Source organism: Tupaia chinensis, unplaced genomic scaffold (assembly GCF_000334495.1).
Source record: "Tupaia chinensis unplaced genomic scaffold, TupChi_1.0 Scaffold149248_1, whole genome shotgun sequence".
NCBI classification, from domain to species: Eukaryota; Metazoa; Chordata; class Mammalia; order Scandentia; family Tupaiidae; genus Tupaia; species Tupaia belangeri.
The window spans coordinates 829,518-846,641 of NW_006209094.1; the positions used below are offsets into that span (position 1 = coordinate 829,518).

At 38.5% G+C, this 17,124-nt stretch overlaps 1 protein-coding gene across 2 annotated transcripts in view; it reads left to right on the forward strand.

Moving 5' to 3' along the window:
• Positions 1 to 16,251, forward strand: part of LOC102500739 (prefoldin subunit 3) — a 24,476-nt gene extending 8,225 nt beyond the window's left edge. For both annotated transcript variants that reach the window (XM_006171073.3, XM_027769328.1), the window contains exons 3-6: positions 2,913 to 2,979; positions 4,982 to 5,080; positions 13,132 to 13,270; positions 15,616 to 16,251. In XM_006171073.3, the coding sequence (XP_006171135.1) occupies positions 2,913 to 2,979; positions 4,982 to 5,080; positions 13,132 to 13,270; positions 15,616 to 15,686 (376 nt within the window). In that variant the 3' untranslated portion in view covers positions 15,687 to 16,251. The remainder of the gene's footprint in view (positions 1 to 2,912; positions 2,980 to 4,981; positions 5,081 to 13,131; positions 13,271 to 15,615) is intronic.
• The last annotated feature ends 873 nt before the right edge of the window (positions 16,252 to 17,124 follow it).

Here is a 17,124-nt window from a genome sequence, read left to right on the forward strand (position 1 = left end):
GTCAGAGTATGAACTTAATTTGAAGTTGGAGCCAGCAAGGTCTCCTGGTGGATTGGAATTAGATGTGAGATGTGTCTTATTTTATTAGGCACATGAATTTGAGTATTATTGCATCTTCTTCGTGAATTTAACCCTATGTATAATAGTTGTCTCAAAGTCTCTTTTATTAGATATGTATAGATATTCCAGGGGTTTTTTTGGCAAATTATTTTCTTGGTGTATTTTTTCTAATCCTTTTACTTTCACCTGATTGATTGTTTGCTTGATTGATTGCACTTCTTTCTCTTCTTTAAAACATGTTTAATTTACATTTAATCACTGTATCTTTACAATGTATAACATGATTTTCCCCCACATGAATACAGTGCATTTTAGTCAAGTCAAAGATATTACCATATGCATTATCATCAACAGATAGCTTTTCACTTTTGTGTCTTTTAAGTATTTTGTTTGTTTTTTTCCTGATCTGCTCCCTCTCACCCCTTATTATCCACCCCCTCCTATACTGTCTCTAGTATCTATAGTTACCCTCTCTGCTATTATACCTTTCAGTCTTTCAGTTTCTTCTCTAAAGTGCAGGCATTCAGTATATATTGAGTGGAGATGTACAGTACCTGTCTTTTATAGTCTAGCTTGCTTCACTTAGCATTAAATCTCCCATACTTTTCTGCTTTGTATCAAATGTTTGGGGTCTCATTGTTTTTTATGACTGAGTAGTATTCCATAGAGTGCATGTGCCACGTTTTTTTCAATCCACTTATTTGTTCTTGGACATTTGGGTTGATTCCATGTCCTAGCTATTGTGAATAATGCTGCATAAACATGGATGTGCGGGTGTTTTTCCGATTGAGGTTCACCCTATTGATTACTTATATTTATGGGTGTTCTGCATAAATTACATGTGGTTTTCAAATCCAGAAAGATAAACTAAATTTCTTTTTAGATACTTTCAAAATAATCCTGGCTTTTATTATGTGGTCAGCATATGCAAGCTTCCTGTAACTATGGATGCCTGTTCAGTTTGCCTTCATATATAGAGGAATTAACTCTTACTGGGAGCTGTAAGCTGATATCAGACTTGGTGTACTTGATTCTGTTCTTACACTTCTGTGAACTGCCACACTGAGCTAGGAGCCTGAGGCTGAGGGCCAGGTCTATAGCTGGTATGGGTACCTGTCCTCAATGAGACCCTTACCATTTAATAGTCCTCACTTCTCTACTCAAGGCCTTTTATGTTATTTTTGCCTTATTATTTTTCTGGAATGTCCCTCCCCTTAAGATGTCAGCTATGCAGCAAAACTACTTTTGTGCATGATCTAGTTGTCTGTAGCAGATGGCTCTTATGAAGTATGGATACTAACTTTTTTGTTTGTTTATAAGCCAGAGGGCACATGCACTCTGCTCAGAAGAGACAGGCAGAGGGAGAGGGAAAAAAATACCTTGCAGTGAGGTGTAGGCATACTGCAATCCCTTCTCCATTTCTCCATCTTTTTGGGATTTGGGATTTTTCTCATGCACATGCACCTGGCTTATTTTTCAAGCCACTGAGGCTGGGATTCTAATCACATTGTTGGTTACATGGGATCCAGCTTCTTAACCACTAGGCTGTGGGACCAGCCCAGGATACTAACTTTTTAATTTACTATGTTGTAAACCTTTTCTTGTAGCCTGTCAGCTTTAAGCTGTTTAAAAGTTATTACATATTTCATAATTCTCCATATGATAATCTTCAGTTTAACAAATGAATTTGAGGCCTTTTATCTTTCTTTAATTGAAAATTTTGTGGTTGTCCTTTTTTCTATCATCTGTTAATTTTTTTTTCTTTTTTTCCTTCAGAGTTTTCCATTTCTGGATATTGACACTTGTTATTTGCCTTTCACTTCTCTTTATTTCCTGTCTTCTGTTGTCTTGTGATTTGTCTTTTTTTAAAATTTTATTTATTATTATTATTTTTTTAATCTGACCAGAGAGAGACACATAGAGAAAGGGGGGAAGTGAGAAAGCAAGCCACCAGGTTCAGGACTCGAACCATGGTTGGCCATGTGGGAGTCCAGCACCTCAACCACCATGCTACCCGCTGGCCCCGTGGTTTGTCTTTTGTCAAGTAGATGGATAGCCATGAGTTATTTCAGCCATTACAGTTTTTTTCCAAAAATTTTAAATTTTGCCATACACGTATTCAACAGAGAGGAGAAAAGTAGAAAGCACATGGTCAAGGCCACAATCCTTTCTCCTCTATTTTTACCTCCTTCTGAGATTTTGGATAGACATGCACATGTGTCCAGTGTGTTTCCCAAGATGTGATCTGGGACTCAACTAAGCAGTCAGCTATGTGGAATCCAGCTACCTTAACCACCACACCATGGGCAGGCCCAGCCATCACATTTTTTATCTTGTTGGTTGGTTCTTATAGTTAGTTCTTTATTTTTCAAATTACTAATATCCTTTCTTTTCTCTTTGAGTTATTTAAAATACTTTTGAATGCTTTCTCTATACTCTTTTGGTATTTCTTAATTTTGTTTCATGTGATACAGATTTGTTGTTTATTGTCTTTATTGCAGTCAAGTTTATCATATTACCATTTCTTTTCCCTGTCAGCTCATATTCCTATAGGAATATCGGCTACTTTGGCCAGTAGTATATGTGGTGGCTAGGGTAATTTAAGTCTCTTCTGGTGAGACTTTTATTAAATATTTTATAAATAAATATATCTAAAATATCTTTAATATTTTGATACATAAAAACTTATAAATTTTGTAAATTAGTTTTGTATATAAAATAACTATTTACAAATAAAAAAATGTTTATAGTCCTCAAGAACATATCAACAGAAAATTCAAAGCTATTACTATTGTGTCCTCTTCCTTATTCTTGCCTGGAAAATACTGATTTAACGTTTTTCTTGTTCACAGGCTTAAGGGTCAGATTCCTGAAATTAAACAGACTTTGGAAATTCTAAAGTACATGCAGAAGAAAAAAGTAAGTGCATTTTTCTTTGTGAATATGAGCAAACTGGAATACTTCGGCAGACTTGTCTTCTCTGTCTCCTTGGCTACGGGTATTTGATCTGTGCTGCAGGATCCAGTCTACTTTCTTGACTGCATACACTAGAGTTGCAGACAGCGTGCTTTTTTATGGTTTTGTGGCCTTCCCCCAAAAGTCAGATTTACTTCTAAGGCCCCACAGGTGGATTACTTTATTTATATTGTTGTTTACTAAACTTAAATGCAATTTGAAATAGTTTTAGATATAAAAATAAAATGTCTTTTTTTTTTTTTGGAGAGGTTTTCGCTATAGGGCATGTGCGCTCGCCGGACAGACAGAGAGAGACATAGAGAGAAAGTGAGCGATCATCCCCCAGAGGGGATGGTCACGCCGCAATCCCTTCTTTTTAATCCACTGGGTCCGGGACGCGAACTGCGGTTGACTACATGGGAGTCCAGCGACATAGCCATTACGCTAACTGCTGGTTCCCTAAAATGTCTTTTTTTTTTAAAGAATTATTTTATTTGACTTTATTTATTTTAGTTTGACCACAAAGGGATGGGGGAGGGGGTGAGAAAGCAAGCTACCAGGTCTGGAACTTGAACTGCATTTGGCCATGTATGAGTCCAGCACCCCTAACCATCACGCCACGTGCTGGCCCTGAAAATATCTTGTTTTGAGATAGTAGCATCTATGGGTTTTCATCACTGTTTTTCTCTTTAAGAATAAGCAATGAGTCCAGGGTTTATAGAACTACAAAGAATCTTTTTTTTTTTTTTTTTGAGAGGTTTTCGCTATAGGGCGCGTGTGCTCGCCAGACAGACAGAGAGAGATAGAGACAGAAAGCGAGAAATCACTCCCCAGGGGGGATGGTCACGCCTCAATCCCTTCTCCTCCATTCTCCTCTCGGGATGTTGGGCACGCACGCACATGCGCCTGGCGTGAGTTTTAAGACACTGAGTCCGGGACACAAACTGTGGTCGACTATGTGGGAGTCCAGCGACATAGCCATTACGCTAACTGCTGGTTCCCGAACTACAAAGAATCTTAGAAATGATCTGTTTCAGGTTCTTATTCCACAGTTGAAGAAATAGTTACAGAGAGGTTGTACTTTACCAGAATCATGTAGCTAATTACTGGCAGTACTCATTAAGTAAAGCAGACTATAAAGTTAAATCTCATAAGCATGTTGTATTCAGAAGAATGTGTGTATGTGATTTATTAATTGACTGGTAGAATAACTACATTTCTAGCACATTATTATATGTAGTGAACTTTATAACAAACTTCAGAAACTGATTGGGCATGATACACAGATGAAATAATAGTGATAGCTAATTCTTGTATAGCAGTTACAATGTGGGCCAGACACTGTTTTGTGTGTGTGTGTATGTGTGTGTGTGTGCACGCACGTGCACGCGTGTGTAGTATATGTGTAAACTCAGTACTTACCGCTGTCTTCATAGGTGTAGGTACTGTTATCATTTTATAGATGAGGAACCTGAGACACAGAAAGGTTAAGTGACATGCCAAATATACAAGGCTATGAAGTCCCTGAGCCAGAGTCTGTGCCTAGACATCTGTCTTTAGTGTTCGTTTCTTCTTCTTCTTTTTTTTTTTTTTGCTGTTAGGGTGCATGCACTCGCTGGAGAGACAGAGACAGAAAGTGAGAAATCACCTCCCGGGGGGGAGGGGGCATAGCTATGCCACAATCCCTTCTCTTCCAGTCTTCTCTCAGGACTTCACACACACATGTGCCTGGCATGTTTTAAACTGCTGGGTCTAGGACTCAAACTGTGGTCAACCATGTGGGAATCCAGCAACATAACCATTATGCCATCCGTTGGCCTCAGCGTTTGTTTCTTTTACCACAATGTTTAGTATACTTGATGGTCCTACTTTACACATCTTAGATTCAATTGTGATCTGTCCTTTATAACCTTGATGTCAAACTGGTTGTTTATGATACTCTCATTTTTTTTTTTTAATTTTGAAGGAGTCCACCAATTCACTGGAGACCAGATTCTTGCTGGCAGATAACCTGTACTGCAAAGCTTCAGTTCCTCCTACCGATAAAGTGTGTCTGTGGTTGGGGGTAAGTAAATGTTACAGTACTACCTAACGTGTTTGTAAACCAGTATGTTTTCCTCTGCAAAACAGTATTGCTTGAGATAAAGAATTTATTTCCCTTTGATTATGGAAGGAACGAAAGGGTGGAGTTCAAGTAATTCAAATAGAAAGTGACTGGAATTAGGAGTGTGATGAAGATTGCAGTAAAAACATTTTGAAGTCTCTCCAAATTAAGACAAATTGACCAAATGCTGCTCCTCCAGCTAATGCTTTTTCTCTCTTAAATGTAACAGAAAGAAGAGCAGTGGAAGTAAAATAGAAGGTACTGCTGAACTTCAGATAAATCTTTCTTCCCATAAGAGTTTAATAGTGCTCAAAAAATTCCTTTAAATTTCAGGAGGTGAAGATTATTACAAATACCTTGAAATTAGAATCTGTTCAAAAAAACCTTACATTTTTATTTTAGATGATTTTGTGGACGTTGTCTGTGATTTTCCTGTCTTGCTCTTCTCAGTCCACTAACTGTCCAATTAGCAAATTTCTATACCAAGTAGCAAGTGCCCAGCTCCCCCAGTTCTCCTTTCTGCTGCTGGCCTATAGGATCCCCCTGGGAGGTGCTAGGTGATATGAATGATAGGCAGATGAGCACATGAGATTTGCTTTGCTATCCCTTAGCCCATCCTCCTGATTTTTGTTAGTTGTAATATTTTTAGAGTTTATACATTTACATTTTATTCTACAACTATAAGTCCTATACTTGTTTAGTCTTAGTTCTGTATTTAAAAAAACAGAGATAGGGAAAATGAGAAATCACTCCCCAGGGGCATGGTCACACTACAGTCCCTTCTCCATTCTCTCGGGATTTTGGGCACACTTGCACATGGCATGATTTTCAAGCTGCCAGGTCTGGGACTCAAACAGTGGTTGACCATATCCAGTGCCTTAGCTAAATAAAGCTCTTTAATCATTTGAAGCACAGAAACTATACATGAATGTTTCAGTGTTGAAATGGTTTTGTATTTAGGCTTTTTTTTTTTTTTTAGTAGAAATTGAATGACTTTTTGACTTACAAATTACATTTTGAATGTATTTTTGTTCCATTTCTTTTGTGATCATTTTTGGGAACAGTGGACATGTATATGTTAGACATCTGGTTCTCAGATGAGCTCTTCCTACTATCTTCTCTATCACAGTAAATTATAGAACTTTTGGCCTGGTTGCTCAGAACAAAAACCTTTGAGGCTTCTTTGATTCTTTTCTCTCATACCTCTCAACCAGTCCTTTAGCAAATCCTGTTGGTTCTTCTCACTGTCTGCTGCTACTTCCTTAGGCCAGGCCACCTTTGTCTCATACCAGGACTGTGTTAATAATGTCTGTAAGAGTTTGCTAGGTCTTCCGTAACAAACTACCACAAACCAGATGACTTAACAGAAATTGCTAAGTCTTGTGATTCTAGAGGCCAGAAATGGAAATCAACCCCAGAGTCAAGGTTGGTTTCTTTCAAGGGCTGTGAGAATCTGTTCCAGATCTCTCTTTAGTGCACAGCATTTGCTGATGATCTTTGGCATTCTTCAGTGCATAGAAACATCACCCTGCTGCTCTCTACATACATGTGTTTGCATGTGTCCAAATTCCTCCCCACCTTTTTTTTTTAAGGACATCAGTTATACTGGAATAGAACTTATTCTAATGACCTTATTTTAACTTGGTTATTGTTGTAAATACTGTATCGCCAAATAAAGTCATATTCTGAGGTGCTGGGGTTTTGGATTCTAACATTTTTTTTATGGAGAAACACAGTCAGTAATACTGGTCACACTACAGTCCCTTCTCCATTCTCTCGGGATTTTGGGCACACTTGCACATGGCATGATTTTCAAGCTGCCAGGTCTGGGACTCAAACAGTGGTTGACCATATCCAGTGCCTTAGCTAAATAAAGCTCTTAAATCATTTGAAGCACAGAAACTATACATGAATGTTTCAGTGTTGAAATGGTTTTGTATTTAGGCTTTTTTTTTTTTTTTAGTAGAAATTGAATGACTTTTTGACTTACAAATTACATTTTGAATGTATTTTTGTTCCATTTCTTTTGTGATCATTTTTGGGAACAGTGGACATGTATATGTTAGACATCTGGTTCTCAGATGAGCTCTTCCTACTATCTTCTCTATCACAGTAAATTATAGAACTTTTGGCCTGGTTGCTCAGAACAAAAACCTTTGAGGCTTCTTTGATTCTTTTCTCTCATACCTCTCAACCAGTCCTTTAGCAAATCCTGTTGGTTCTTCTCACTGTCTGCTGCTACTTCCTTAGGCCAGGCCACCTTTGTCTCATACCAGGACTGTGTTAATAATGTCTGTAAGAGTTTGCTAGGTCTTCCGTAACAAACTACCACAAACCAGATGACTTAACAGAAATTGCTAAGTCTTGTGATTCTAGAGGCCAGAAATGGAAATCAACCCCAGAGTCAAGGTTGGTTTCTTTCAAGGGCTGTGAGAATCTGTTCCAGATCTCTCTTTAGTGCACAGCATTTGCTGATGATCTTTGGCATTCTTCAGTGCATAGAAACATCACCCTGCTGCTCTCTACATACATGTGTTTGCATGTGTCCAAATTCCTCCCCACCTTTTTTTTTTAAGGACATCAGTTATACTGGAATAGAACTTATTCTAATGACCTTATTTTAACTTGGTTATTGTTGTAAATACTGTATCGCCAAATAAAGTCATATTCTGAGGTGCTGGGGGTTTGGATTCTAACATTTTTTTTATGGAGAAACACAGTCAGTAATACCCTGCTTCATGTATAGTCATGTTCACAGGTACCAGGGGTTAGGACTTAAATGACATTTTTTTTTTTTTAGAGATTTTTTTTTTTAGAGATTTTCACTGTAGGGCGCGCCTGTCTACCTAGTGACTCAAATCTTATGGTCTCTTTGGTCTCTCTTTCTCTCAGTCCTCATTCCATCAATATATGGGGACAAGATGATTCTATAAATAAAACTAGACAAGGAGTTCTCTGGTAATAATTATGGTTGGAGCCCACTCCATACCTCATATAAGGATGAATTCTAAGTGGATCAGATACTTACTTGAAAATAATGATACCAATGTACTAAGCCAAGTCATAAATTATTTCATAATCCTAGAATATGGATAGCTTTTCTAGGACACAGAATCCAGAAACTATTATAACCAAAGTCAGAAAACAATGAATAGGCAGGCCTGTCTCAGGCCTCTCTCTGCACATGCCTGCCATCCTCTCTGCTTCTGCTGACCAGGTTGTGATATAGCACCACAGCAGGCTTGATGCCAGCCCCACGCCTTTGGACTTTCCAATCACCACAATGAAGAGTCAAGTAAACCTCTATTCTTTATAAATTACCCAGTCACAGGTATTTCTATAAGCAACACAATAGAGAACTAAGACATAGCTGACAATTTCCTTATGCCATACACACTGAGGAGAACACATTTGTAAAATATATTAGAGGCAAATAACTAATTCTCCCTATAAAGCTCCACAAATCTGTTAAGTGAAAAGACCAACAGTCCACAATCCGATAGAAAAACAGGCATAGCTATGGCCCCTCCCCCCCGGGAGGCGATTTCTCACTTTCTGTCATAAGAGCAAGAATTCACTGTCTCACAAGACAGCATTAATCCATTCATAAGGGTGTTGCCTCCATGATCCAATCACTATCCCCTAGGCCTTACCTTTTAAAGGTCTCACCACTTCCTAATGCACTAGAGACCAAATCCAAAACATGAACCTGTGGGTGACCAAATTGAAAAAATGTCCACACAAAAATTTGTATACAAATGTCCATAGCAGCACTATTCATAATAGCTAAAATGTGAAAATAACCGAAATGTCCATCAGCTGCTGCATGAATAGAGGACACATGGTATAGCTACACAATGGGATATCATCCAGCAATAAAGAAATGACTCTGATACATGTTATAGGAAGGTCATCCTCTTTGACCAAATGCACAGCTTTTGGAGGGATGCACAGCAAGCTAATCGAAGGATAGCAGTTAAAACACTGAGGGGTTTACATGCTCCAAGAGCAGGTGGGTACAGGTGTGAGGCTTTTAGACAGACGTCATAGGAACTGATTCCTTTTGCTGATTTCGTTTTTGGGAATGGTTGTATGATAGTTGTGCATATGTGAGTGAATAAGCCATTTCCAAATTAGTTTTCTTTTTTCTTTCAAGGGACGGTGGTTTATTTGTTCTTTTTTGTTGTTTTAATACATATTTTAGGCTAGGTAATATTTTAACATGGTTTGTAATAAAAAAGGTACAAAAGGACATACTGTGAAAAGTCTGCCTCTCCTCACTAGCTGTCATAAACAATCAAAAGTTTGTTCTTTGGTATCCTTCCAGAGAAGTTTAACACAGACATAGACAAATAAGAATTTATCCCTTGCCTTTTTTGTACACAGATGGTGGCATACTGTACACACTGTTCTGCCCTTTGCCTTTTTCACTTCACAGTTTGTGTTGGAGATGTTTGCATGTCAGGATGTGGAGAACATCTCATCATTTTTATTTATTTATTTTTTTGGTTTTTGCAATAAGATACCTGTATTCACTGAAGAGAGATGGGGGGTGGGGGATAGTGAGAAATCACCCCGCGGTTGGGGGGATAACCACGTCACAATCCCTTCTCCTCCATTGTCCCCTTGGGATTTCGGGCACGAAGGCACACGTGCCCAGTGTGTTTCTCAAGCTGCCAAGTCCAGAACTCGAATTATGGAGTGGGATCCTGCACCTTAAGCCCCACACCACATTCTTTATTTTATTTTTTCTTTTTTTTGGAGAGGTTTTTGCTATAAGGGCATGTGTGCTCACCAGACAGACAGAGACACAGAGAGATTGAAAGCGAGAAGTCACCCCCCAGAGGGGTTGACCACGCTGCAGTCCCTTCTCCTCCATTCTCCTCTTGGGATCTTGGGCATGTATGCACACGCGCCCGGCGTGAGTTTAAGCCACCGGGTCCGGGACGCGAACCACGGTCGACTACGTGGGAGTCCAGCAACATAGCCATTATGCCAACTGCTGGTCCCAACCCCACACCACATTCTAACCCTCATTTTTTTTAATGCCTTCATAACAGCACATTTTGTGGACTTGCCATGCTGACAAGTCCCCTATTGATATACATTTGGTTCCTTGTTTTGTTGTTGCAGATGGTATAATAGTACATGTAGTCCATGTGGATTCTGTATAAATATATAACTGTAGGGTACATGGAATTGCTAGCTCAAAGAACTGATTTTCATATATATCACCAAATTGACCTCCACAGAGACCACCAGTTTTCATTACCAACGTTTTAATGCCTACATTAGCACCTTCAATGACTTTTTCACATTATTTTCAATTTGTGTTGCTTTTATTATGTGACTGAAGTTGAGCCTCTTTTTACGTTGTTGTGAGCTATTTACATTTCCTATTTCCTTTACTATGAACTCTCCTAATGTCCTTTGTCTGTTGTTTTTTTTTAATTGTGGGTGTGTGTGAGCACTTGCCAGAGAGAGAGAAAACACCCCAACAATGGGGTGTGTTCATGCCACATTCCCTTCTTCTCCATTTGTCCATCCTATTGGGATTTAGAGCATGCATGCATACATGCTTGTTTTGTTTCTCAAGCCTCTGGGCCTGGGATTCAAACCATAGTCAGAGCCATGTGGGATCTGGCTCCCTTAACCACTAGGCCATGGAGCTGGCTCTCCTTCCTCTTTTGTTAAAGTTTATTTATTTCCTGAGCATGTGGATGTGCATGTGGGAGAAGGACTGGCCTTGGAGTGAAAGAGGGGGATATCCCCAACAGGATCTCATCGCACTGTAATTACCCCCCACTAGCCATTCAGCTAGCCAGGATCATGGCAGGCATGCCCAGCCTGTTCAGGTTGACCCAGGATCTGATTCTGGGGCCTCCCATATAGTTTCAGTACTGCACAGTGGTACTGCCTACACCTCTGCAGCAAGGCCTGCCTGTTTTTCTATCGGATTGTGGACTGTTGGTCTTTTCACTTAACAGATTTGTGGAGCTTTATAGGGAGAATTAGTTATTTGCCTCTAATATATTTTACAAATGTGTTTCCTATTCATTGTTTTCTGACTTTGGTTACAATAGTTTCTGGATTCTGTGTCCTAGAAAAGCTATCCATATTCTAGGATTATGAAATAATTTATGACTTGGCTTAGTACATTGGTATCATTATTTTCAAGTAAGTATCTGATCCACTTAGAATTCATCCTTATATGAGGTATGGAGTGGGCTCCAACCATAATTATTACCAGAGAACTCCTTGTCTAGTCTTATTTATAGAATCATCTTGTCCCCATATATTGATGGAATGAGGACTGAGAGAAAGAGAGACCAAAGAGACCATAAGATTTGAGTCACTAGGTAGAGAGCTATGGCATTTATTGATATGGAGAAACATGGGGAGGATCTAGGTTTTTGGGGTGAATAGAAGTGAGTTTTGGCTATGTCAGTCTTTGAGACATCTATTAGACAGCCAAGTAGAGAGGCTGAAAAGGTGGTATTTGAAGAGTGAATCAGCTAGAGAGAGATACTTGGCATAGGATACTTTCCAAATTAATGATGAATGTTTTTTGACATGAATGAAGTGTTCTTAAATGTATCCTATTTTTTACCTGTACAAAATAACCAACATCTGGATTATTTCTGGAAAAGAAATGATAAGAAACAACAGTAATTGACTTTTAAGGGATAAGATTGAGGGTCTAGAATTGGAGAGATATCACCTACTTTTCACTGAATTTATTTTTGCCCTATCTGAATTTTTAGTTTCCTTTCTTCTTGAAAAACATGTATTTTTTTATTTATTCAATGAGAGAGACAGAGACAGAGATACAGGACCTTTGATGAGCTCCTGATGCTATAATCCACTCCCAACCTCAACTAGCCTCACTCAACCTCAGATCATGGTACATCTATGCCCATCCTACTCAAGGAGGTCTCTGAATGTGAACTGGCAACTTTCTTTCCCATGTGAGATTGCCTTGCAGAGCATTGGATTTTACTGTGTGCCATCCAGCTCCTTATAATTCCATTTGCTCTGAGTGGTTTTGGAAATGCCTACTGGTAAGTCAGGTAGCAGAGGGAGTTCAAAGCTCTGAAAGGTGGTGTTCCCTACTTCTAGGGTACATATTGTTAGTAATACTAGATCTTCAGGATTCTAGACAAATCACCTCACCTTTGTCCCTAGCTTCTTTCGTATTTGTCCTAGGTTGAGACCAGTAAAAACTGTTTCTCTTACCTGATCAAATGTAAATAATAAGAAATGTCTTTGAAAAATTTTAATTAATATTGTATGTCAAGCTCAGAAGGAACTATTTAAGTTGATTTAGACAACCTATTTAGTGTCATGATAATGGTAGTAAAAAGATAGAATTTTGTATCTTTTTTTTTTTTAAAGGTTTTTGCCATAGGGTATGTGCACTCACTGGAGAGAAACAGGGAGAGTGAAAGGGAAAGTGAGAAATCATCACCCTTCAGGGAGGATGGCCGCACCACAATGCCTTCCTCGTTCTCCTCCTGGGATTTTGGACACGCATGAACATGCACCTGGCATGACCTCAGTGAGCCATATGGAAGTCCAGCGCCATAACCACCATGCTACCTGCTCACCCCAGAATTTTGCATTTTAACATTGATTCTTAGCCTGATTCTCCTATTTTCTTTTCTTTTCTTTTTTTTTCCAGATATGTGAGTATAGGCAACTTGACTTCTTTGAGATTCTGTTTTCTTAACTGGAAAGAAGATAACTTTGGCCTCTCTGGGTTTTTAGAAGGATTAAATATGATGTATGTAAATATATTCTTTTAACTCAGCGGCCAAAAGGCCCAGTAGTGACTTGTCCTAACTTCTTAGCTCTGCCATTGTGGCACAAAAGTTTAAGTGAATAGACCAATAAAACTTAGAGCAGAAGGCAGCAGGTTGGAGTTGGCCTGCGGCTTCCAGTTTAGCGACACCTACTCTGACCTATAAAGTACTATGTAATGTTCAATAATTGTCATGACTTTTTCCCTTCAGGCTAATGTAATGCTTGAATATGATATTGATGAAGCTCAGGCACTGTTGGAAAAGAACTTATCGACTGCCACAAAGAATCTTGATTCTCTTGAGGAAGACCTTGACTTTCTTCGAGATCAATTTACTACCACAGAAGTCAGTATCCTTTCTTTAAAAAAAGAAAAAAAAGGAAACAGATTTTTTTTAGCATTCTCATTTACACTGGTTAAATAGTAAGAATGTCTTTTATCTTAGACTCATTTGAAGCTTCAGATTTTATAAGATGTAAATAGCATATTCAGAACTAATACTGAAATAACCTCACAGATATTAGTTCTTCGAGAAAGTCATGACATATTTTTCTGTTTTTCTATGTAAAAATGCTTCATGACTTTCCTGACAACCCAATAATAGATTAATGAATTTGAAATGTGAAGGTGTACAAATAGCAAATTCACATAGGTTTGGTGAATGAGTATTTTACTTTCAAGAATTTTCCAAGACACCTTTATAGCTAGTTATCCTGTTTAATTCCACAGCACTTATTAAGGGTCTCTTATGTTTGAACAAACTATGCTAAGCCATATGGGGCATGGAAATCAATGAAGAAAAGAAAGAGTAGCAAAGTCTATGTTAAAACTGCACTTGTAAAACAGCTGAATGACACCATAACACCAAGGCAATTTAAAGTTGTGAAAGTTAGATGTGAACTACAGTTAGATCAGAGAAAGTTTTTCAGAGAGGATAAAATTTAGACTTTTTTTTCGAGAGGTTTTTGCCTTAGGGCATATGCACTCGCTAAAGAGAGAGGGAGACAGAGACAGTGAGAGGGAAAGTGAGAAATCAACTCTGGGACAATTGCCACGCCACAGTCCCTTCTCCTCCATTCTCCTCTTGGGATCTTGGGCACCCTCGCACACACGCTCAAGCCACTGGGTCCAGGGTTTGAACTGCAGTTAGCCATTTGGGAGTAAAGTGATATAACCACCATGGTATCTCTTGGTCCTGAAATTTAGACTCATTTTAAAGGCAGTGTAGGATTTCAGTCAGTAGAGAGAAGAGGTAAGGATGACATATTCTGGTCAAGGGTTAGGTCAGGCATGTTGATACCAAGTTCTCTGGCATGTTTCTTCCTCCTGGTTCCTGTCACAGTCACCCAAGGCAAAAACCTGGGAGTCATCTTTCACACTTTTCTCTTTCACTCTACCAATAATGAACCATCACCAGGTTCTTGTCAATTTTCCCTCATAACTATCTCTGCCCATTGACATTACTACTCTCCTGGGCCTCCAGAACCTGCACACAGTAGTGGTAATCTCTCCTCCTTCCATCTGTCCTTCACACTATCTTCAGCATGAATTTACTGTCACACCTCTTAATTTTGTTCTTCTGATTACAGTATTCAGCAGTTCCTTGTTACATGTAAGGCATGCCTTCGGGCCCTCTGAAGTACTCTCAACCAAGTCTCACTTCATATCACTGACTTTTTCATGCCCTAGTTCTTCCCTAGTACACCCCAGGTTCCAGGTAACCCCTATCAGTTATTCTCACTCCTTGAATGTGTCATGCTCTTTGCGTTTCTATACTCTATCCCTTCTACCTGGAATGATTTCCTCTTATTTACCTGAGGTACTTTTTTTTTATCCTTCATATTTCAGTTTAAGCATTGGAATAGTCCTCAACATTTTCTCTTAGGGTGTTTTGTTGTTCCTCTGTGCTTGCTTAGCACTTTGCACATAGTACTTTGTTTTCTTTGCCAGATTAAGAGCTCTTCAAATGTAGGAGCAGCATCTTCTTTCTCTTCCAGAATGTAGCATGTGCCAGGCATTTTGTGCTTGGGTGAGGAAAGACAGTCTTGCTTGAGGCTTAGTGCAGGGCTTATCATCTGGGATAATGATCAGAGACCACATCTGCAAGGTGATGAGGGCCTAGAAGGAGTGATGCTTGTGGAAAGGAAGAGATGTTAAATGTGAGAGAAAGAACAAGGTTCTGTGGATATGAGCCCTATAAGCATAGAGAAATGCCATTTGTTATTGCTAGTGTTGGCAAAGGTGGGAAGGTGTGCAGACAGATGTGAGGGAGCTAGGCTGTTCAGTTTCTGATATACTGATCTACTGGAGTCTAAGTTCCATGAGGGAAAGAATTTCACCTGTCTTGCTTGGGACTATTTGAAAACACAGCAGATGCTCAGTAAACAGAATGAATGTCCTGGTAAATCAAAGGGAGGGTATGAGAGTGTCTAGCATGTGTTCGTTAAATAAAATGCCATAGTTGACTACACATGCTAAATAACTGTTGATTTGTGGCATTGACTTGTTTTTGGTAAAATTTAAGTATTTTCTTAGCAATTGATAGTATAGCAATATAGCCTATAGCTGGAGTTGCCACCAATATTTGTGTTATGTGTCCTGTCCGTGTCTTTGATTCATTGTGTGAGTGAATACTTAGTTATTACATATGTTAATTTTAGAATTGCATTTGCATTTTCTTTGACAATTTTTGCAGATATGGCCAGGGTTTATAATTGGGATGTGAAAAGAAGAAACAAAGATGATTCTACCAAGAACAAAGCATAATGCTGGCAATTAGAAACGTGTTTCAGTTTTCCAGACATGTTATTTTAAATTCCCCAATGTTTATTCTTAAAGAGTAACACAACTTTGATTTTTTAACAGTAAGAATGATGTTTAAAACCTAAAAAAAGATAAACATCCTTTTATTTATTTATAAAAGCAAAATGTTTTGATATTTTTAAACTAGTATTTTTTTCTCATATTTCCAAGCAATGTTAATGCTGCTTTCATCATTTCTTTTGTCTGTCATAAGAAGACACTGAGCTGAAATGGCCGAAAACTGTGAGGTATTCTCTGGACACTAGCCTGGTTTACTTTTTCTTCATTGGCTGATGTTACTCTCACTTGAGGTTGCATTGTTTGAGAAGTAGGAAAGACAGACAGTTTGAATATTTGTACTTATTTTTCTTTAGCACTTGGGGGATTTCATGATCCTCCATTGCCGTTACTTATCTTCTGTAAATGGGCTTTTGTAAATGACTGCTTAACCAATGACTATTATATTATGATAGCCTGAGCTTTGCAGGAAATGGTAGTTTGCCTTCCTACATAGTAAGAGGGCTATAGAGACAACATTTTTTCTAACCCCAAGTAAGTGCATAGTGTCTTTGCGATGCCAGCATAATGGAGATCTTGGCCAATGTGAAATAATATCCCTTCAATACTCTTGGCTAAAATGATTTTCTATTTCTCAACAGTTCTCCAAACAGCTTGAACAGAATATTAGAAATGGTAGTTTGCCTTCCTACATAGTAAGAGGGCTATAGAGACAACATTTTTTCTAACCCCAAGTAAGTGCATAGTGTCTTTGCGATGCCAGCATAATGGAGATCTTGGCCAATGTGAAATAATATCCCTTCAATACTCTTGGCTAAAATGATTTTCTATTTCTCAACAGTTCTCCAAACAGCTTGAACAGAATATTATTAAGATCTGTATAAATCTGCAATGGTTGAAGTGAGTCATGAGCTTTTTTTATTCATGATAAAACCTCATAGGAATAATGAAAAATAAAATCCCTGTGGATAGCCATTGGGGTACAGTGGCTAGTCATTGGGAATAAAGATTCTGGTAAAAACACAAGTGTATGATTTCATCTCCTTGTAGTAAGAAGCATACTTGTACAATGTTTTGTACTTGTACTTCATGATATTAAAACAGTGATGTTAAAACTGTGGCATATTACTCTTTTGTCTTATTGTGTTTGGGTTGTTATAACAATATCTTAGACCAGGTGGCCTATAAACAAGAGACATTTATTTCTAAAGTTCTGGAGACTGGGAATTCCAAGATCAAGTCACTAGCAGATTAGAAGTCTGGTGAGGGCAGCTTTCTGGTTCATAAGTGGCACCCTTTCTATTTCTTTTTCTTTCTTTTTTTATTTTTTTGAAAGGTTTTTGCTATAGGACATGTGTGCTTGCCAGAGAAAGACAGAGACACA